Source organism: Aotus nancymaae, unplaced genomic scaffold (assembly GCF_030222135.1).
Source record: "Aotus nancymaae isolate 86718 unplaced genomic scaffold, 86718_ANA_hifiasm-v0.15.2.pri h1tg000033l, whole genome shotgun sequence".
Classification (NCBI taxonomy): domain Eukaryota; kingdom Metazoa; phylum Chordata; class Mammalia; order Primates; family Aotidae; genus Aotus; species Aotus nancymaae.
This window is the reverse complement of record NW_026988447.1, coordinates 46,804,514-46,828,255: the sequence shown is the minus strand read 5'-3', so window position 1 is coordinate 46,828,255 and position 23,742 is coordinate 46,804,514. Positions and strand designations below refer to the sequence as shown.

The window sequence follows — 23,742 nt, the reverse complement described above, 5'->3', positions numbered from 1 at the left end:
ACATGCACATGCCACCATGCCCGACTAATTTTTGAATTTTTTGTAGAGATGGGGTTTCACCATATTGGTCAGGCTCGTCTTGAACTCCCGACCTCTTGATCCATCCGCCTCAGCCTCCCAAAGTACTGGGATTACAGGTGTGAGACACCATGCCCAGCCAAAATATAATCTCTTATGGACTATTCTTTTATACTCAAGGAATCATGGAGACCAAGGGTCCTCCAGTACATACCAAGGGTTAATCTTTGGATCTCATAAGTATGCTTATCTTCTTTTTTTTTTTTTTCTAGAGATTTATATGTTAGCCCTTTTCTTTTCTTTCTTTCTTTTTTTTTGAAAGAAAGAAAGAAAGAAAAAGAATAAAGAAGAGGAAGAAAAAGGAAGAGAAAGAGAGAGAATGGGAGTATTGCTTTCTTGCCCAGGCTAGAATGCATTTTAGTAATGGGTATTGAAAACCTCTTTTATACCAATAATTATACTTGATGTAAACAGGAAGGAATAAGGGAAGAAAATAACAAACGAGCAGCCAACCAATATTTCATTTAAACTTATGAAATGCTATGCGATTACTAAGGAGTGATTTACTTCCAATTATGTAGTCACTTATGGAATAGGTGTGAGGTGGTAATGTATGTTTTATGTATTTGAAGTGGAGAGTTCTATAAATGTTTATTAAGTTTACTTGTTCCAGGTCTGAGTTCAAGTCCTGGATGTCCTTGTTAATTTTCTGTCTCGTTGATCTATAAAATCGTTAGTTCTTCTTGTTACATTGGTCCTTTTGCCATTATGTAATGTCCTTCTTTGCCTCTTTTGCTCTTTGTTGCTTTAAAGTCTATCAGAGGCGAGAATTGCATCTCCTGCTTTTTATTTATTTGTTTAATTTTACTCTCTGATTGGTTGATAAATCTTCCTCCTTCTCTTTGTTTTGAGTCTTTGTGTATCGTTGCATGTGAGATGGGTCTGGATGCAGCATACCAATGGGTTTTGGCTTTTTATCCGATTAGAATATATATAACTTTAATACTGGCATTTGATGCTAGCTGGCTGTTTTGCCCATTAGTTAGTGTAAATTTTTCGTTGTGTTAATGTTCTTTTCTTTTTGATATATTTTTGGAAAGGCTGATTTTGGTTGTTCCTTTATATGTATAGTGCTTCTTTCAGAAGCTCTTGTAAAGCAGGCCTGGTGGTGGTGAACTCTCTAAGTACTTGTTTGTTCGCAAAGGATTTAATTTTTCCTTCGATTATAAAGCTTAGTTTGGCTGGATAGGAAATTCTGGGTTGAAAGTTCTTTTCTTTAAGGATGTTAAATATTGGTCCCCACTCTTTTCTTGCTTGTAGGGTTTCTGCTGAGAGATCCGCTGTAAGTCTGATAGGTTTCCCTTTATGGGTAACCTGACCTTTCTCTCTGGCTGCCCTTAGTATTTTCTCCTTCATTTCAACCCTAATAAATCTGGCAATTATGTGCCTTGGGGTTGGTCTTCTTGAAGAATTTCTTTGTGGTGTTCTCTGTATTACCTGGAGTTGAATATTACCCTGCCTTGCCAGGTTGGGAAAGTTTTCCTGCATGATATCCTGAAGAGTATTTTCCAACTTGGATTCATTCTCTTCATCACATTCAGGTACACCTATCAAACGTAAATTAGGTCTTTTCACATAGTCCCATATTTCCTGGAGACTTTGCTCATTCCTTTTCATCCTTTTTTCTCCAATCTTGTCTTCTCGTTTCATTTCACTGAGCTGGTTCTCGACTTCTGATATCCTTTCTTCTACTTGATCAATTCGACTGTTTAAACTTGTGCATGCTTCGCGAAGTTCTCGTGTTGTGTTTTTCAGCTCCATCAATTCACTTATATTCCTCTCTAAATTGTCCATTCTCGTTAACATTTCGTCAAACCTTTTTTCAAGGTTCTTAGTTTCTTTGCATTGGGTTATAACAAGTTCTTTTAATTCACAGAAGTTTCTTATCACCCACGTTTTGAAACCTGCTTCTGTTATTGGAACACACTCGTAATCTATTAAGTCTTGTTCCGTTACTGATAAGGAATTGCGATCCCCTGTAGAGGGAGAGGCATTCTGATTTTGAGTATTCTCTGCCTTTTTATGCTTATCTTCTTAATGCATATTTTCATCAAAAGGAATGGAACAACAAAGACAATCCAAAGTGGCTGCTAAAAGTTGTTTTCTTAGACTTAGATTATAAGTCTCATAACAAGTTTTCACAGCCAAGAACCACTTATGCAACATTAAAAAAAAATTCTATGTTTCAAGGAAAAGTGGATAATAATGCAGTCTCAAAAATGAGGAGATTCTTCAAGAAAAAGCAAAACTAATTTACAGTGATAGATACCAGAACAGTGTTGCCCATGAGTTATGAGGACTGATTAGGGAATTAGTTATACAGATATATGTACATTTTTAAAAACTCATCAAATTATATATTAAGATCTCTGTGTTTTACTGTATGTAAATTTTAAAACATTTTAAAAGCAAATGAATACGTAATTGCTGAAGGTATGTGAAAGTGGAGGGCCATGTGCCAAGTTCCCAGCTGTCTGGGTAATGTTGAAACAGGCTGAAGTCCTTATTACTTGTTATGTGCTATTAGTCAGGATGGTTGCTCCCCAGATGGGGCCAGGGCAAATCCAGCCTCTGGGGGTCAGTAGCTGTCCTGCCCCAGGAACATCCTGTGGGAACAGAGTCAACCTGAGACTGGGGTATGAGGAAATGCTCGGCATAATTCTTGATCCTAGTGTTTATTCTCATTCCTTTGAACAATTAAAAAAAAAAATCCTCCTCCTGCCAAATACTTAACTCTCTGCCACACTAGCTTTTAAGTAATGAGGTAAAGCTCTTAAACCTAGAACTAAAGGGACCTTTTGCCTTCTTATTAGATCTTTCTGTCCCTTGAGGTACAGAGATTCTGTCCAGAGACAGAACAGAGCCTAGCCATTGTGAGCAAAGTCTCCATATATGCCGTTTAAAAACTGCCAGAGACACAAAGGTTACATAGCAGAAAAGAGCCTGCCGTCTTTCCCATGGCAGGGTACGTTCAGTGTTTACTGTTGTTTAACTTTCCATTCCTCCATTTGTCTGGCCTTCCAACAGTCTCAGAAGGAGGAAATGGACATTTTCTGACCCCTACAAGGTGAGAGCTCTGCAGTAGGCACTGTCACATTCCTTGTGTCACTAGGAATTCAAAACCACCCTGTGTGTTTGAACTTTATGCTGAAACTTTACAGACCATCACCTAAAGCATGGAAAGAAGAAACTTGCTCAAGGATTCACTGCTCCTAAACCAGCACAAGACCAACTCATTTTTGCTACAAAGTCAAAGCTCTTTCTTTCACCCTCTGCCTCTCTGCTTAAGTGAGAGTAAGCCCAAAATGTCAATAAAAATTTTCGTGTATCAACATAGGTTATACATATTGTACTTCATATCAGAATAATTCCACCACTGTTTATGTTCACCTTTACACAATACATTGCCAAAAATGACTTCAGACTCCAGGATCTAAGGGTGGTATCCTGCATGATGCCAGGTGTTGGCCTCCAAAGCATAGGCTTATCCCCGGACAATGTTGTTGGATTTGGACTCTGTTAAATCAGGATCAAGTTTGTTCCAGCATTGCCTGTACTTATGATGAGTCCATGTCTCTATAGCCTTGTAAAATGCCTTGCCAATAAAGCTTCCTGATAATTATAGTGTAGAGTAGTGTGCTCATAATGGGTACCTAATACAAACAGGAAAGAAGTAACACAGCAAAAATGGAAAAAAGCAAGTTTCATGCATGAAAACACAAAATAGACTAAAAAGAATTTTAAAAGCAAAGTTGATATCAAAGGTGTTGACAGAATGCCTAGTTTACTAGAGCTGAACTAAGTGTTCAGATCACTGCTATTGCCTCTACTGGTCTAGCTAACCACATATATAGCCATTGAAAGCTAGATATCCATATCATTTATCATCAGATATTCAAGAAAAAAGTATGTGTGTATGTGTGTATAAATATACATACATAATTTCTTTACATTCTATGTCCTTCATATGGAGAACATAGTTTATTATGTTCTCATAGCCAAAACATAATTTTATCTCTAAGTATTTTCCCTTCAAATGGAAGATGTGCCTAAGAAGTTAATCATGTATGAGCACAGATGCATACATCTGTCTCACCAGCAAAACTCCTAGTTGTAGGTATCACCAGAAAAAAAAGACAAGACCTCTTCTCCATAGCTGTGCCAGTTAATATTCAATGAAGTAACTGTAGGCATGCCTCAGAGATATTGTGGGTTTGGTTTCAGGCAATGGCAATAAAGTGAGTTACACAGATATTTGGTTTTCCAGGGGATATAAAAGTTAGTTTTAGACTATACTGTAATTTATTAAGTGTGTAATAGCACTTGTCTATAAAACAATGTATATACCATAATCAAAAAAATACTTTATTGCTGAAAAATGGTAACAATCACCTTAGTCTTTAGCTAGCTATAAACTTTTTGGCGGTGAAGGGTCTTACTTTGATGTTGATGGCTGCTGAATGATCAGGGTAGTGGTAGCTGGAGGATGGAGTTGTTGTGGAAATTTCTTAGCATAAGACAACAATGAAGTTTGCCACCATGGATTGACTTTTCTTTACATGATAGATTTCTCTGTAGCATATGATGCCGTTTGATAGCATTTTACCCACAGTAGAACTTCTTCCAAAATTGGAGTCAGTCTTCTCAAGCCATGCCACTGCTTTATCAATTAAGTTTATGTAATATTCTAAATCCCTTGCTGTCATTTTAACAATATTCACAGCATCTACAGCAGGAGTAGAGTCCATCTCAAGAAACCACTTTCTTTGCTCATCCATAAGAAGCAACACTTCGTATCTGTCCAAGTTTTATCATGAGATTGCAGCAATTCAGTTCCATCTTCTGGCTCCACTTCTAATTCTAATTCTCTTGGTATTCCCACAACATCTGTGGTTACTTCCTACACTGAAGTCTCAAACCCTTCAAAGTCATCCATGAGGGTTGGAATCAACTTCTTCTAAGTTCCTGTTAATTTTGATAATTTAACCTCCTCCCATGAATCACAAATGTTCTTAATGGCATATAGAATGTTGAGTCCTTTCCAGAAGGTCTTCAACTTATTCTTCCCAGAGCCACCAGAGGAATCCCTATCTATGTCAGCTATCATCTTACAAAATGAATTTCTTAAATAATAAGACTTGAAAGCAGAAATTAGTCCTTGCTCCATGGGCTACAGAATGGATGTTGTATCAGCAGGAATGAAAACGACATTGATTTCCTTGTGCATCTCCATCACAGCCCCTGAGTGACGAGGTGTACTGTCACTGAACCATAATATTTTGAAAGAAATCATTTTCTCTGAGCACTAGGTCTCAATAGTAGGCTTAAAATATTCAGTAAACTGTAAACAAAGGTGCTGTCATCTAGGCTTTGTTGTTCCATTTACAGAGCACAGGCTGAGTTGAATTAGCATAATTCTTAAGGGCCCTAGAATTTTTAGAATGGTAAGTGAGCATTGGTTAACAACAGAATCAGCCTGTCCTTTGATGCTTTGAAGCCAGACATTGACTTCTCCTCTCTAGCTATGAATGTCTGAAATGGCATCTTCTTCTAATAGAAGACTGTTTAGTCTATAATGAAAATCTGTTGTTTAGCTTAGCCACCTTCATCAAGTATCTTCACTAGATCTGGATAATTTGCTAAAGCTGCTCCATCAGTACTCGCTGCCTCACCTTGCACTTCTGTGTTATGGAGATGGCTTCTTTCCGTAAACCTCATGAGACAACCTCTGCTAGCTTCTAGCTGTTATTCAAAAGCTTCCTTACCTCTCTAAGCCTTCATCGTATTATAGAAAGTTAGGGCCTTGCTCTGGACTGGGCTTCGGCTTAAGGGAATATTGTGGCTGGTTTGATCTATCCATACCATTCAAACTTTATATCAGCAACAAGGATATCTGGCTTTCTTAGCACTCATGTGTTCGTTGGAGTAGCACTTATAATCTCCTTCAATAACTTTCCCTTTGTGTCCACAAGTTGGCTAACTGACAGAAGAATCCTAGCTTTTGGCCTATCTCGGCTTTCAACATGCCTTCCTCAATATGCTTATTCATTCTAGCTTTTGATTTAAAGTAAACACTTGAACACTTAGAAAAATCTATAGGGTTATCAACTGGCTTAATTTTAATACTGTTGTGTCTCAGGGAATAGGAAGGCCAAAGGGGAAGGAGAGAGCCGGCAATGTGAAGAAGGTGAAAGCTTCAGTGAAGCATGTTCAAGAGATAATGGAAGGAAATGGAAGTGGCAAACATGGCCTGTATAACTCTTTCAAAGAGTTTTGTTCTGGTGATGATCAGAGAAATAAGGTGGTAAAGCAGATGTGTGATCTTTGCTTTTGTTTTTAAGATGGGAGAAATAGCAGCATTTTTGTATGCTGATGAGCAGATTTGGTAGGCAGGAAAACTTTAAGGATTCTGGACATAGAGGACAGAACTGCTGAGATATGTATTTGAGCAGGCAAACTGAGATGAGATCTGGTATACAAATGGGAGGCTGACCCTTGCTGGTTCAGACAGTTCATCCCAAGAAGTAAAAGGGTAACAGAGTATATGGACTTAGATGCTAGAGCAGGAGAAAGAAGTAAGGGAAGTTCTCTCATGGAAATATTCTTCTAGTTGCTTTATCTTTCACTGAAACAGTAAGCAAGGTCATCAGTTTAAGAGGGGATGGGGAGGCAATATAGAGATTTGAGGGGAGAACAGAAAGGATTAGACTGTAAAGCAATACATGCAAATGAAAAAGAGCTGTTTTATTCCCCACAGACCAATAATTTATTTTAGGAAATACCACAGTTCTCCCCCTTTATAACCTATCTACAAAGCTAGAAAGTATTTCAGATTCTTCCTTCTCCCTTATTCCTCCATCAGATCAATCATTAAATCTCCCACATAGAAGTGTAACAAATCCACAGAAAAGACTTTACCAGGTTTCCTGCCAAAAGATCTGCTTATGAACAAATATGGAAATTAATTATCAAAATCTATCAAAGGTCAAATTATGTGGCTCTGGGTTAGATATTAAGCAAAGAAAATGGTTCAAACTTAACTGTGCGACCACCCAGATTTTTAAATAATCGCAAATATTTCCTGGCATTAAAAAAATTCAGTACCTCCTTTGCATGGCATTAGAAGGCTCTTCTTGATCTTGCCTCTGTCTACTTCTCTGACCTCACTTCCAGGCACTGGAAATCCTTCTAGTGGATACTCAAACAGTGTAGCAAAGTAATAGACATATTCCCTCTGGTCTCAGTAGGTAAAGAGAGGCAGAAAACAATGGTGCAGAAAGATATAATAGAGACATACGAATGAGCATTTCTGTGGATATTAAATGACAACTAGTTATATTACATGCAAACAGAGACCACATATAGAACAGTATTTACAGCATAATATTTTCAAAGTCTTGGCTGGGGGGCAGTGGCTCATGCCTGTAATCCCAACTCTTTGGGAGGCCTAGGCAGGCAGATCACAAGGTCAGGAGTTCAAGACCAGCCTGGCAAACATACTGAAACCCCGCCTTTACTAAAAATACAAAAAATTAGCCAGGCGTGGTTGTGGGCACCTGTAATTCTAGCTACTCGGGAGGCTGAGGCAGGAGAATCACTTGAACTTGGAAGGTGGAGGTGGCAGTGAGCTGAGATTGTGCCATTGCACTCCAGCCTAGACAACAAGAGTGAAACTTCATCTCAAAAAAGAAAAAGTATTTTTTTTTAATTTTTTTTGAAAAAATTAAGATGGGGTTTCACCATGATGGCCAGGCTGGTCTTGAACTCCTGACCTCAGGTGATCCACCCACCTTGGCCTCCCAAAGTGCTAGGATTACAGGCATGAGCCACCGTGCCTGGCCGAAAAAGTCTTTTAATATCTCATTCATTTGCCACCATACAAAGAGGCAGCCATCTTCCTCCTTTTCTCCTTAGTCTTCCCTTTTTCATGCTGTACTTCCTCTTTTCCCTCTGATTCAAGAAAATCTTGAACACCAACTTTTGTGTAAACCTCTGTGTAAACCCAGTCTACATCGCCTCTTCTTTCATAGTTCATATTATTTTTTAGTACATGAAAGGTGAGACAAATGATTTTAAGAGATCATTTAATTAATGAGCACAATTCCTCTTTTATCCTCTGGCTAGTTTCAAGGAAAGAGAAAAATAAACATAGATATATATGGTCTATATAATCAATGATGAAAGTACATTAGTATTATGTCTGGTAGGTTAAAGTCTCTCCACAAATTCTTTGATACTACTCTTTTCAAGAGCTGGAGCCTAATTCCCTTCCTTTTGAGTTGGGGTAGAAATTAAAGCCTCACTGCTAAAGAACAGAATGCTGGAAAAGTCTTGGTGATGGACAACTTTGGAGACGAGGTCATATAGAGCACTACTGCTTCCTCCTTGCTTAAATTGCTCACTCTGGAGAAGTGAGCTGCCATGACATAAGGAGACTGAATAACTTATGAAGAGCCCACATGGTGAGGAATGAAGCAATCATCCCAAGAACCTCTTGAAAATGAATGATCAAGCATAAGGCATGTAGCCCCTGTCTACATCGTGACTGCGTGAGAAACCTGAGCCAGAAGGAACCAAGCTTGCTAAGCCACTACAGAACTCCTGAGCCACAAAAACTGTGAGATAATAAATGTTTGTTCAGAATCACTTAGTGTAATTTGTTATGTTGCAAGAGAGAACCAATACAGTATAGTACTCATGACTATCAAATAATTTGTAATAATCGAATAGATCTAGAATTCTAAAAGTCATTTTCACTCCATTTCACTACTATAAACTGATGTAAAAATTTTTTAAATTTTCATAAGATTATAATTTCTTGCTCTTTAATTTAAATTCAGCCTAAATATTAATTTCCATTGTATGATCAAAAGCAAGTGGAGATTTAGCCTAGACTATTAATTTCCATTGTATGGCAGAAGAGAAGCAAATGGAGATTTTTAGAAAAGCATTTAATAAGCAGGAATACAGGATATTTAACGGTTGATAAAGCACTTTACCTATGTAATCTTAGACATTAATAGATGAGTATAGATGTTTGTACATATCTATTGAGATCAGCAATTTCATTAACAATCACCTTTACTCTTTAAGAATACCTGAAAACATGGAAATTATTTTATAGTCAAAATCCATCCCAGGATCCAATTATACGATGTCGTGTTAGATATTATACAAAGAAATGTTTTATGCTTATCTGGTTCCAGACCTCTAATATCCATTATTCAGGGACTATGTAAAACTTCTCAAAATTAAATTTATAAATGATCTGTTAAATTAAAAATGTAATACATTCCAAAAAGTGCTGGAACGGTGATCTTGCATCTACCAATGAAGACAAATTCCCTATTAAATAAAAAATAGCATTCAGTATGAACCAAATTTTCTGATCATTAAAAACAGAGTATCATTTGGATACACAAAGCCTACCACATTAATTTAATCTTTAGTTTCAAGTTTTTACTCACTCTTTTTCTTCTTGATCAGTAGCGTAGACTTGGGGATTTCACCTATTACCAATATGCTTTTCATCTGCTGCTCTTAAGAAACATTCTTCTTTTAGGAAAGCAGTTAATATCTTCATAATATATACTTTGTTATTTAAAGGGCAGTGTGGAGAAGAAAAGAGAAAGGATCATCACCATCACAGCCTCAAGTCCAGAACAAATGGAAACTTTGCTGAGCACTTTTGCTTCAGAAGCAAAGCTACAAGAAAGAATACTGTGGGGAATAAATGCAATGAGCAATTTATAAGTTTCCTTTTTTTGTTTGTTTGTTTTTTCTTTTTTTGGAGACAGAATCTCACTCTGTTGCCCAGGCTGGAGTGCAATGGCAAGATCTTGGCTCATTGCAACCTCCACCTCCCTGGTTCAAGCCATTCTCTTGCCTCAGCCTCCTAAGTAGCTGGGATTACAGGCCCACGCCACCACACCCAGCTAATTTTGTATTTTCAGTAGAGATGGAGTTTCACTATGCTGGCCAGACTGGTCTTGAATGCCTAACCTCAGGCAATCCTCCCACCTTGGCCTTCCAAAGTGCTGGGATTACAAGCGTGAGCCACCACACCTGGCAAATTTGTAAGTTTTCAAAAACGCCTAACTAGCCAATTCTTTAAGACTAAAATAGTTCTAGATAAACCCATATTCTGCTATTAAACTTTGCTTATTTTTGCAGTTGTATTTTCATCTATTTTGACTTAAAATTGAGGGATTATGAATAAAACTGTAACATTTATTTGCTAGAAGTTTACTTGTTAAATTTAAGAAAGCCACAGTCAGTACTGTGAGTGTGAGATCATAGACAAGGACTCCTTGGCCTCCACCCTCCATGGAGACCAAGCATCTGTCATCAGGAACATTTTTATGTGCTTCCTCCCTTGAGGCTGTGAAATAAACACGGCAGGGTACTTTCATCTCTCCCCAGGGATTTCTCTAGCTACCCCAGTTCAGTCTTCCTTCTAACTTGGGTGTTGCATATTGGACTCATTTAACATTTATCTTGCTACCTTATATAGATATTTAATTTTTGGTGTACAAGATCTACCTCTCTATCTCTTCAATTTTTTTTTTTTTTTTGAGATGGAGTCTCACTCACTCTGTCACCCAGGCTGGGGTGCACTGGCACGATCTCAGTTCACTGCAGCCTCCATCTCCCAGCCAGGTTCAAGCTGTTCTCCTGCCTGAGCCTCCTGAGTAGTGGGGATTACAGGCGCACACCACCACGCCCAGCTAATTTTTGCTTTTTTAGTAGAGACAGGGTTTCACCATATTGGCCAGGCTGGTCTTGAACTCCTTGCCTCAAGTGATCCACACCACATTGGCATCCCAAAGTTCTTAGATTACAGGCATGAGCCACCACACCCAGGCTACCTCTCCAAATTGAAAAAAATGTAAAAGCAAGTATCTTCTTTGCTTCATTAAAAAAAAAAAAAAAACTACAAAGTGCAGTGATTCAATAGTTACTTGTCAAAACAAGATAATTTAGGAGAAATAAATGAAAAGATTTTTAAATGAGCAGACACAATCATAAAACTTAAATTCTAGAAAACATTTACTTTTGTATGTTGTAGTTGGAATTACCTATCTGATTTCATTAATGCCTCAATTTGTGATTTTTGGTAGGTACTAATCACTTGGATTCATCAAAGTACAAATCTCATAAAAATTAGCTGATACTTTTTGAATCATTTTAGTTTTTAAAGGGAAGGTATAAGCTAAAATGCTAAGATATTAGCTAAAATGCTCTTTTACCATATTGTAATGAATTTATCCTAAATCCTTGATTTCAACTGTCATATTTGTATCAAATAATTGCAAGTATATCACCAAGTATGATAAAATAAAATCAAGAAGATAAATAAAAAGAGAGAAGGAGGAAAGAACTCTGATTCCAACCTGAATTTCTACTTAATAACTGGAGTTGACATTCAACATTGGTGGTTCAGCCTAGCCTGAAAGACATTATTGGATATAATCTCTAGTTGAGATCAATAAGAAATTTTCAGAACTTGCATTATTTCACAATGTCCTACTTTCTACCCCTTGTCCCCTCCTCCCCAAATAATCTACAGAAAAAAAAAATCAGTAGGCCCTGAGTGACAAATAGGGCTCTGAGTAAGAGTTACTATTTAGGGTCAGTTATACCAGTGCAGCCCCTTTAAATGAAAAAGAACACTCATCTTCACTATGTCATAACAAGCAATATTTCAGGGGAGGGCAGTATTTCACAAATAGGTCATCTGAGCTAGAGGGAAAGATCTGAGTTTCTCTGTAATTCTTTACTAAACAAAAATGAATTCTGTCTAGTTATAGAAATAATTAATACATGTGACGAAGATACAAACTGGTCTAAGTTCCAGGCCTGAAAAATCCAGAATTAACTTTGAAAGAAATTTAACAGCAGCCCTAGAAATTCACATACCTATAATTTTTATTTTTTATTCATTATGTTTCATTTGTAGTCATGGTTCTTCTCTGGAACAGGTTGACTCAGATTAGTATGAAACATGCTCCTGTAACTCCCTTATCCCTGGTAAAAATTTCCTTATAGATTCCTCTTAAGGCCATATAGAGGATGTGACTATGATATATCTCTTGTTCTCTGTCATTTCATTTTTCATCTTAAAAAGTCTGTCTGCAGAGCAGTTCAAACACTAACATTGAAGGGCCAGCAGAAATACAGTCAGCTCTCCCTGTTGCCACCTCAAGTCCTGCTTCTGCTGCATGCAGCCACCTTAAACACATCAGTACACCTTCCACTCCAACAAGATCAACAATACTTTAAGTGCTTAGTGCAGAGTCTCAAGCAAACAACAATCAGGAGGGAAGTAGAGTGTAGGCATCCATGGCAGACTTTTAAGAAATGTTCTTTTCTCTATTATGACCCCTATAGTCAGAATGCCTGGTTTCGAATCTTGGCTTTGTCTTGGCTTTGTCAGTTTTTAGTTATGTAACTTTGAGCAAGTTCTTTAAATGTGTGAATTCTCAGTTTCCTTTTTTGTTAGGTAGGAATAAGATAATGGGCTACCTCTTATGGTTGTCATGAAGATTAAATGAACTAATACTTGCCAGATCATTAGCACAGTTTCCATAAGATTTGCTCAATAAATACCACACATGTTCACTGTCTCCTACATACAAGGCAATTATTTCCAAAGCCCTATCCCATACTCCTCAAACTACTCCTTCATATATATATATCTTGGACTGGCTCTCTTCTCTCCCTTGATCATTCTTTTCTTTCTGTCTTTATTAATTTTCTCCAGCCAGTAGCTCTTTGACCTTTCCAAAATAAATTATTTTAGCTTTCTAATGCTTCCCCAGTTTCTTTTTCCACTTTCCCATTAATTCCCTTCTCTTGAAGGGAGTAGGGAGAGGGGAAGATTGCAAAAACTTAGCCTCTACGATTTTTTTCAAAAATTACCATCACACATGTTTAGTAATATCTATGGTTCTTACTTCTAAAAAAAGCACTGCTGTATCTGTAACACTTATGATTATAACATTAATGAAAGGAACTCCCAAACGTTTTTAATTGAAATACTTTACAAGAATAAGAGGCAAATAAAGAGCTTAGATATTTCAGTGAATCTTAAAAATCTTCCTGCATTTTCTGGCTTATGCTGTAATTCAGACTTTAGTATTCAATTGTCAACTGCTCCATTCAAACAGCTTTCCAGAGTTGGTACCTATGTCTTTAAAAACCAGTGTCACTAAAAGGTATTAGGATATTTTGTAAACAATCAATAATTAATGATTCAATAATCACAGTTCTTTTTAGGTTCCTGGGTAATTAGTCAGAATGGGTATTGGCTTACTCAATAAGGCTGGACATGGAAAAAGAGAAAACGCCAAATTCATTTTGCCTCATTTATGAGAGAAAATAGAGAAAAACACATTTCTCTTAAGTATAAAGTTTGTTAGAGGGTAATCAATAGACTATGTTAGGGGATGTGTTGGCTATCCCAGTTACCCAAGTACTGGCTTTGGTCCCAGTTAGCTGATTATTATGTGGCTCATGACCTCTTCATACAATTCCTATTCCTTGTCTCTCTTAAAAGCTCTATTAGTTCTATATTTCTTTTAAAGAATAGTAGCTGATGCACTTCTAATGTGCTAGTGAGGGACTTCTCTTCCTGGGTCCACAAGGGCGTGGTTTCAAAGGCATGAGTTTCCTGGCTCCGGGCCTCCATCTGGGAACCACAGAGTTTTCAAATGTAAAGTTCTTTGTCTGGGTTTCCCTGGGCGAGCTAGGTAGAGAAAGCCCGATGAGCTCTTTTGTCCAAAAAAACCCACCAAAAGCTCTGGGAGGAGGGGGCTCTGTAACTCAGAGTTGTGGACCAAGCCCAATTCAGTATCAGAGTCAAAGATCAATCACTTCAGATGAAGTTTTAAAGAACTCCTCTCATTGGAGGAAACATGAATGGGGAGGGAATAACTCAAGGGTTAAAACTCCAGCTGCTCCTACCTATACGGATTCCTCTGTGTCCCCTCCCATGACTGCATAGGAGATGTCTTTCTCTCAGTCTCTGTCTAATAAATTGCTTTTCTGCAAAATTCTTTGGGTCCTTCAACGGCAAACTCACTGTGCCTCAGGGACCCCTTTCCCCATTTTTCTGTGTTAGGGAGGCTAAGAACCTCTTCAGAACTGGGAGCTGAGTACCCTCCCCAGTTACACCAGGAACTATGTTAAACCCTTCACTCACATGAATGCATTTAATCTTCCCAATAACCCTTTAAGGCAGATCCTTTTGTTGCTCTCATTTTGCAGATAAGGAAACTGAAGAAAATCAAAGGGATTAACCAGTTCCATTCTGGTTTGTCAGCAGGCAAGTGGTAAAGATGGGATTCAAGCCCAGAGCAAGCAATCTTAATTAGTCCCAAAAGCCTTCATGCAACTTTCCATTTTGGTTTAAAATTTTCATGAGAGAGAGAGTAGTTATGTGTACATACAAAAGCAAACACTACTGTGAGTTTCTTTATACAGATATAAATTTAAAGATAATTCCGAAGTCAAATATTGCATCTTGTTTGTGGCCTTGGTTTGTTTCTCAGCCAGCCAAATTACTTTTTATACTAATAACAGCCACACTTGATATTCTGTCTCTCTTCATTCTTTTCTCTGAAAACGTTAATTCTTAGAAGAAATAATTTTGAACTTGGCAGTGCAGACCTGGGAGGAAAGGGAGCAAAACGGGAAGGAAGGAGAATGGGGAGGGTCAGCAAGATATTTAAAAAGCTGTGTTCTGGAAGCCCTCTCTTGAATAAAGCTACAGATTGAACATCTCTTATCCAAAATGCTCAGAACTTAGAAGTGTTTCAAGTTTTAGGTTATTTTTGGATTTTGGAATATTTGCATTATTATCAGTTGAGCATCCCTAACAGAAAAAATCCAAAGTGATTCAATGAGCATTTTTTTTGTAGCTCATGTTGGCACTCAAAAAGTGTCACATTTTGGAGCATTTTGGATTTTCAAATTAGGGATACTCAACCTGTACTTAGTCCCCAGTGAAGCTACTAAAGGTTTTTTAATCTCATGAAATGCTTGGTATAAGAGTCCAAGCCTCATATCAAGTCACCACAAGGTAAAACAGACACCAGCAGGAGAGGATGTGGGAGTACAGAGAGAGCACAGGAAAGCTCAGGAACCTAGCAGAAGTCTAAAGCAGAGCTTTGGGCTACTTGGGGAATCTGTGGCCAAACCCACTTCAATCAGATATATAAGCAGGCAGTGGGTCCTTGGCTAAGAGTGGGGTTATATATTCATGTAATGAAATTTAAATCATCTCCTAGTAGAATGCCTAGAATTAAAAAGACGGATACACTATGTGTTGCCAAAGATTTGATATAAGGGGAGCTCTCACACACCGCTGATAAGAATGAAATCTGGTACAGCTACTTTGGAAGAGTTTGGAAGTTTCTCATAAAATTCAACAAATGCCTACCACATGACTTAGGAATTACCCTCCTATGTGTTTACCCAAAAGATGTAAAAGCATAAGTCCACACAAAGATCTGTATGTAAACACTGACAACAGCTTTTTTCCATAACAGACACAAACTGGAAATAACTCAAATGTTTACCAAACTGATGAATGCATAAACAAATTGTGGTGTATCCATACCACGGAATAAGTCACTCAGCAATAAAAAGGTACAAACTACCTTTACATCCAACAGGAGAGCTGACTCGCACACTTATTAGGCTAAGTGAAAGAAGGTAGATACAAAAGACCACATACTGTATGATTCCATTTAAATGACATTCTAGAAAAAGCAAAACAATAGTGACAAAAAGCAGATCAATGCTCGTCAGGATCTGGGGTTAAGGGAGGAAGAGGATGAGATCAACTGCAAGGGGTGCAGAGGAATATTTGAGGCGACAGAGTGTTCTCCATGTTGATTGCAGTGGTGGTTACATGATCAAATACACATTTCTCAAAATTCATCAAATTGTACACTTAAGCTGGGTAAATTATATTGTATGTGTATTAGTCTGTTTTCACACTGCTATAAAGAAATTTCTGAGACTGGGTAATTTATAAAGGAAAGAGGTTTAATTGACACACAGTTTCTCATTGCTGGGGAGGCCCCAGGAAACTTACAATCATGGCAGAAGGTAAAGGAGAAGCAAACACCTTCATATGGTGGGAGGATGGAGTGAATATAAGTAGGGGAAATGCCAGATGCTTATAAAACCATCAGATCTTGTGAGACTCACTCACTATCATGAACAGCATGGGGGAAACCGCCCACATGATCCAATTACCTCCACTTGGTCCCCACCTTGATATGTGCAGATTATGCAGATTATAATTCAAGGTGAGATTTTGGGTGGGGACACAGCCAAACCATATCACTATGTAAATTATATCTCAATATAGCTGTCGGGTTTTTTAAAGCTATTTTTTATTTAATTTAAATCATCCTCAATGGCAGTCATAATACAGAATAATGTACATCCTGAGGATACTTTCTGATAGAAGGGGCCATCCTACTCACTTCTTCCTAGTGAGTCTTGCATTTTCATCAGTTTACCTAGTCCTGACTGTTAGAGAAATTGTTCATGCTATATAGAAAGAGAAGCTTAATCAGGGCATGTCTTAAGTGCAGAGAATCATAGTCTATGGTTTATAACTAGGCCTGCCAGATAAAATGTGAGCTGAATTTGAGTTCAGATAAACAACTAATAATTTCTTAGTTTAATGATGTCCCAAATAATGCATGGGACAAAATTTTTTTAATTTGATATACCTAACAACTATATTAATAACAACTATAATAATCTGTCCATGTATGGCCTTTCAATTTTATTTACTCATTCACATACTTAGTAAATTAAACTTATTAATTAATCTCATGTCATTGCTGTAGGCATTTTTAGTTACTATTGCTGGAACTCTCCCTTTGTAAGAAACCATGTGGCAACTCTAAGGCACTGAGAATGACTACTGAGAAGTAACTGACTTAGGACCATATAAATTAAATTGGGATTAGCAGACTCAGGTCATCATCAGCTTGGTACTTGTTAGAAAAGAATCTCAAGTTGTACCTAGACCTACTGAATTCAGAATCTGCAGTTTAACAAAATCCCCAGGTGATTCCTATGCCCAACACAGTTTTAGAAGCCCTGATTTAGAAAGCTGTGTTTTAGGCAAATTCCCAGGGCAGTGATATGTAAAATAGATTAAAGGGAAATTGACTTCAATGATAGAAACACCTTACAAGAACATTTAAAAAGTTCAGGCATTACTTGAAAATCTGAATCATGGTGCATGCAGGTAGCACAAATAAAAATAAAAAAAATATTGAAATCAGAAACATTCTAATGAAAAATATCATTGGGGTTTGGTGACAGACTAGATGGAAGGAGAATAAATGTGAGAATTTCAATATAAATCAAGTAGAAGCACCAAGTACTTCTAATATGATTAACAGTGGTTCCACCCTTGGCCACACATTGCAGTCATTTGGGAGCTTTAACAAATGCTGATACATGGGTCCCAATCTCTGAGATTCTGATTTAAGGTGAAACCTTGGCATCAGAATTTTTAAATGCTATACCTGATAGCTGGTAAAACATTATTTCCAGGTGTGTCTGTGAGGGTGTTCCCAGAAGAGATTAGCATTTGAATCAGTAGACTAAGTGAAAAAGATTCTCCTTCACCAATGTAAGTGGGCATCATCCAATCCATTGAGGGCCCAGACAGAACAAAAAGTCAGAGAAAGAGCATATTTTGCTCTCTCTTCAGAAGCAGGGACATCCATCCTCTCCCTCTTCTGAGACAACAGAACTTCAAATACTCAGACCCCTGGACTCCAGGACTCACACCAGCAAACCTCCCCGTTTCTCAGGCCTTCAGCCTCAGACTGAATTATACCATAGGCTTTCCTGGTTCTCCAGTTTGAAGATGGCAGACTGTGGGACCTCTTGGTCTCCATAATTACATGAGCTAATTCCCATAAATAAATCCCCTCATATATCTACATACATCCTTTGATTCTGTTTCTGTGGAAAACTCCGATTAATACAATCGGTAATCTTTTAGACTTTTCCAGTTGGTTGTAATACACAGTCAGGATTGAGAATGCTAAATTGAAATATTCAGTTTAACTGATAATTTATTAACTCTTTTTTCCAAATAAGTGTAAAATGAAGAGGGAACTCAGTGCTAACAGAATCCAAATCTTCTAGATAGAGGAAATATAAAGCAACATATTTACATTTGCCTGTTAAAATTTCAAATTGAAATTTACATAATTAGAGTTAGCTATGATTTCCATTTTTTTCAAAACCTCAATTTGAATGAAATCAGTTAATGACCATTGTAGTTAGATGAGCATTTATGAATATTACTCATAAGCCTAAAACATAATATGCAATAAATTGATTCTAATCACAACCATAATTACATATCTTAAGATAGAATAAGGCCTTCAGGAAGAGGGGAGGTAGAATATGACGTGCATAAAATTTATTTCCAAGTCAACGGCCATAGTGATTATCAGAATTAGGTCCTATAACTAAAACCTATCTAAAAAAAATCAAGCAGAACATTTGAGAACTTTATAGATAATTTGTCACTAAAGCATTATTTCATATACATGCAAAGTAAATACAAAAGATTTTTCAAAAAGAAAATTATTTCCAATGACCTTTTATAAAATGGAAAATTGGCTTACCTCTTCCCTATGATTCTTAATTGGCATACAAAGAATGCTTTGTGTCTTGTAGCCTGTAATTTGGTCAACTTCTGCATTGAACCGAGGATCCTAGTATGGAAAAAGAAATTCAATTTAATGACTGACCTGTTCAAAGATTGATTCAATTTTTCTGATTTATTAGATTAGAGAAATCTAACCTTGGACTTATCTTGTTACTCTGAGTAACAATTTTATCGTTGTGAAAGGCATCATCATGTAAGTACATATCATATTTGTCAAAGATAAATCTAAGTCACTGAGTTTTTTTAAGCAGCTAGTGTTTATGAGAAGAAAAATAGACTCAAACAAATGTTCAGAAATAAAGAAAATTCAAAATATTAACCACTTTAGAAAGCTGTACTTAAATTCAGGAAAAAGTGGCATCTCTCCACCTCTGTAATACAATCTCACAGCCTGATTCTATTGTGCCTCCAGAACAACCTTTTCACTAAATGACTTTACTTCCCTTGTAAGGGTTATTTTACAGTTTCTCAGTATTCTGTACTTCTATCTCAAGTATTCATAAGAATTTAAATTATATATATATATACACAATCCGATTGAGTCAGATTGTAAGCAATCCTTTGATCTTTTGAATTTCCCCTTTTACAGGGCACATTATACACATCCAATAATCATAAAGAACTTCTGAGGTGTAAAATTTCTAAGTATGAATTAAAGAACAAAGGTAAAGTTTAAATTTCTATTAAACTTTAGATTGGGAAGATCTAAAATCATGCTGTAAACTCTATGAGGGTTTTTTTTTTTTTTTGCGGGGGGGGGGGGATGGAGTTCACTACTGTATTCCTAGCACAGGAACTCAATCAAAAGCATGTGTGAAATCAATGAAGAAATTCATTAACAAATAATACCACAGTTATCAAATGTGGTCATTTTTACCTTACCATATAGTTTTAAGCAAATCTTGTCAGTAAAGGGAAAACCAAAGTAGAGAAAAATCAACAGCTACAATTACATGAGGTAAGAGTGGAATGGAAAAAAGCATTCCAGGACATAAACATCTGAATGAGTGCTGTTCCCTTCAAAGCAATAGCCTTGGGGAGTTACATGCTAGATCTAATAATAGCATCACTGCTCCAAAAACTCCGCAGTTGGAATTCCCTTCAGCAAATATGGAATATCCACACTGGAAAAGCTCATCCTTTGATAAGCTTTGAAGGTCATTTCTTTTTAAAAAATTAAAGCAAATTAGTCACAGTCAAGCCGTGAATGAAGTAAGTGATTACACTAGATTCCATCAATTGGGGTCAGAAATGAGGCCAATTTTCTCCTGAGAGGGCCAAACTTAGCTTACAAATAATCTCAAAAGAAAAGTTATAAAATGGTGAAAAATCAGCATAAATATTTGTGAGAGATGGGAAAGTTCTTCAAAGTTATATCTGAGACTACATAATAAGGAGTTACAATCTATGGCCATTATCCACTATTAGCAAAAACATATACCAATGTATATACATTCTCTAATCAGCTACCTTGACTCACTCTGGCATATCTGAACAGGACTGGGCAAGCTCCAAACCTTGGTGCATACCATACCTTATTTGAAAACCTTCCTGACCTTCTCCTGACTAGCTTCCTCTTTTTCCTTGTCTTCCTCCTCATCTTCTTCCCCCTTATCTATTCAGGAAATTTCCAAGTTTTTTTCACCAATCAGGTCAAGCGTAGAATGTGAGGTCCCATTCCAGCCAATGGAAACTGGACACAGTAGTAAGGCGATTGCGTCAGGTTATGAAAGTTATAAATGTCCCTGTCTCCTTGTTCGGGTTTGCTCTCATGGCAAGACTGCAGGGGAGTTGCACCCTTTCTGCAGGAAGTAAACTAGCCTTGCTGGGTTATCCATTGTCTCGGTGTGGATTTTTCCTGATGTCATAAACCCGTTTCAAACAATATTTTATATTATAAACACTACTGCATTTTTGTTTTTTTCTGCAAACATTTTCAAAGTTATATGAATTGAGTTGCAGAGAAAACCTTAGCTGAATCTTCCTAATAAAATTTTTATCTTCAGATATTGTCTAAAGAAAACAGACAAGATAATGATATTGATGAATTAAAGAAGTGAAAATTTATTGATATATAGTGAGTTATTTAAAAAACAGTAAGTAAAATATGAATAAAAATACATGCCCAGTGTTACTTTGTTAATAAATATTTGAATTATTAGACAATTTATAAAGAAGAGGACTTAAATACCTAATCAAAGCAGTAAAGTCTGACAGATGAAAATTAGTAGGACTTTTACATCTTTTTTGTGTCTACTGTTAGTTTGAAATCAACAGCAGTTGTGGATTTCACTTTCCGGTGAAGTGGGTAGGAATAAATATATCCTTCAAATTTCATTTGAAGTGAATTTCCAAACTCCTGACATCTCAAAGAGTTTTCCTTTAATAATGTACTCAGTGCAAAGGCAATATACATAAAGGAGTTCTAACCCCACTAGGTTCAGTAAACACCAAAGAAAAAAATGGAAAACTATAATCATTGTGATTATTCCTTTCACCGTTTGTTTATGAGAACATGACAGTATGAAAGAACTCAAAACTTGGATGTCCACTTGCCATCGGGTACCAGTATTCCTTCCTGCTGAAGACAACTATAAGACTTGATCTGCCATGAGCAGATCAAGGAGAAAGACAAGTATGTCATTGCCATTCAACAATCTGGCTTCTGCCTGAGGGCATTTTCCTGCTTTAGAGAAGGCAGGTGCTACTCAAAGAGAACAACACTTTGAAACAGAACTGAATGGAGCTCCAAACTTCTGAAGTGGTTGGAATTTGTAAAGCACAGGGGCCATGGTAGGGGGTTGGAAGATGGTAAGGAAGTGGTGGCAAGGAGACTAAGTTTTCTAGTCACTTTGTGCATGTATAAGGCAAAAAACATAAAGGGCTAGCAAAAATTACCAAAGGCTAAAAACTGAATGTGACACCAATTAGTGAAGTGTTTAGAGAAAATGGAGTTCCAGCCCAGCCAGAGTAGAGAATTTATTCAACAGCTCAGGCACTGAAACAGGGAAAGACCAATCTTTAGGAATAAGTACTATACCATATAGTTGGGGGTAGTTCTTAAGACTAAATTCAAAACTAGAATAAATCCACTCTATCAAATAACAAGACCAAGCCTGATAGGATCAAAAGAATCTGCCAGTAATTTTACTGCCTGCCAGAACAAATCTCATCCCTTTTTTAAAGGAAGAGGATATAATCCAACTACAGTGAAACAGTCAATGAGCAGCAGAAAATACAAAATCACCACATATGTAAAGAAACAGGAAAATGCAACCCATAGTGAAGAGAAATCAATAAAAAATGACCCCAAGATGATTTGCATGTTGGACTTCACAGATAAGGACTTTAAAGCAGCTACTAAATATTAATATAGGAATTTAAAGAAAAATATAGTGATAACTTAGAAAAAACTATTAAAATAGTCAAATGAGAATTCTAGAACTGAAAAGTATAGTGTGTAAAACACCAAGTTCATTAATACATTTAACTACCCGATGGAAACAGCTGAAGAGTCAGTGACCCTGAAGATAGATCAACAGAAAGTATCCATTCAGAAGGATTGAAGGAAAAAAAAAACCCCATAAAACATTAACAAAATCTCAGTGTCTTTTAGGACACTATGAAGTGTACACACACACACACACACACACACACACACACACATATATATATTTGGAGTCCCAAAGATAATGGAGCTGAAAAATACTTAAAGATTTATAAAGAAAAATTTCCCAAATTGAAGAAAACCTTAAACTTACATACATGGTGTGAAAATGATACGTCAGATGAAACATGTAAGTTGAAAATGATAAAAAGGATGGCTAACCTCACCTGAGAAAAATAAAGACAAGAAAAAAAATGAGAAAACACTTTTTTAAAGTATTGAAAGAAAACTACTACCAACTGATAGTAGTTTATCTATCCAGTGAAAATATCCTTCAAGAATATAGGCAAAATGAAGGCATTTTCAGATAAACTAAAACTGAAAGTATTTTTCAGCACTGTATGTACTATCAGAAGTGCTAAGGGAAATTCTGTAGTCTGAAGAGAAAGATTCTAAAATCTATGAAAAACTAGAAATTTGCCTTGAGCATATGAATATATATATATGGAATAAGGAAGCCTAGTCCTTCATTTTTGGAGAAGGAAAAACCCAACAGAGAAAACAAGAAAAATAATGCATCTTTAGTTGTTGGATGAAATTGGAAGTATCAGTATGAATCATTTGTTTTTAATATAATAAGTAGATAGATGTAGAAATAAAATATAAACATGTATGTATATTTATATATTATTTTCCTACCTCTGTCTGCTAATATGCCAGCAGCAATGAGCGCATCTTGTGTCTTGATCTTGGTTTCTTAGTACCATTCACCCCACTAAAAGAAACCAGGATTCCTTGGGAAAAAAGAATGATTCTAGGTCTAGGACAGGGAAAGTGTAAGATAGGTCTCAAACATTCTGATTAGCCAGAAAGTGAAAAATTGTCCCAAAAGTAATGAGGACATAACAAAAAGACACAGGAGTCAGTAAATTTGTTATAGTTTGAACATCAGCATAAAGATAATAAGAAATCATAATTCACTAAATAAAATATTAATCCATGAGTCCATAATAATGTGAATGAATGAATGAATGAGAAGGCAAAACTCTCCCTTATATTAGAATTTCAGCTAACAAATATAAGAGGTATGATGGAGTTGGAAAATCAGTGGATGCTAAAACTGGTCAGGAGGTTATTGAGGAACAGAGTATTTACAGTCTCAAAATATCTGCCCATATGATTATTATTAATTATTATTAATTAATTATTAATCCCATATGTACTTATTAATTACAATGGGAAAAACCATACCTTTATATTGGAGAAACCAGGTGGCCATCACTTTTAAAAAGTTATGAAATTTAACATCATCAATACTTACATCACATAAATA

The 23,742-nt window shown here is 36.6% G+C and overlaps 1 protein-coding gene across 3 annotated transcripts in view; it reads right to left on the bottom strand.

Annotated features, from left to right (window-relative positions):
• Nucleotides 1-23,742, bottom strand: part of PDE5A (phosphodiesterase 5A) — a 128,453-nt gene that overhangs the window by 78,892 nt on the left and 25,819 nt on the right. For all 3 annotated transcript variants that reach the window (XM_064383916.1, XM_064383918.1, XM_064383917.1), the window contains exon 3: nt 18,759-18,848. In XM_064383916.1, coding sequence (XP_064239986.1) covers nt 18,759-18,848 — 90 coding nt within the window. The remainder of the gene's footprint in view (nt 1-18,758; nt 18,849-23,742) is intronic.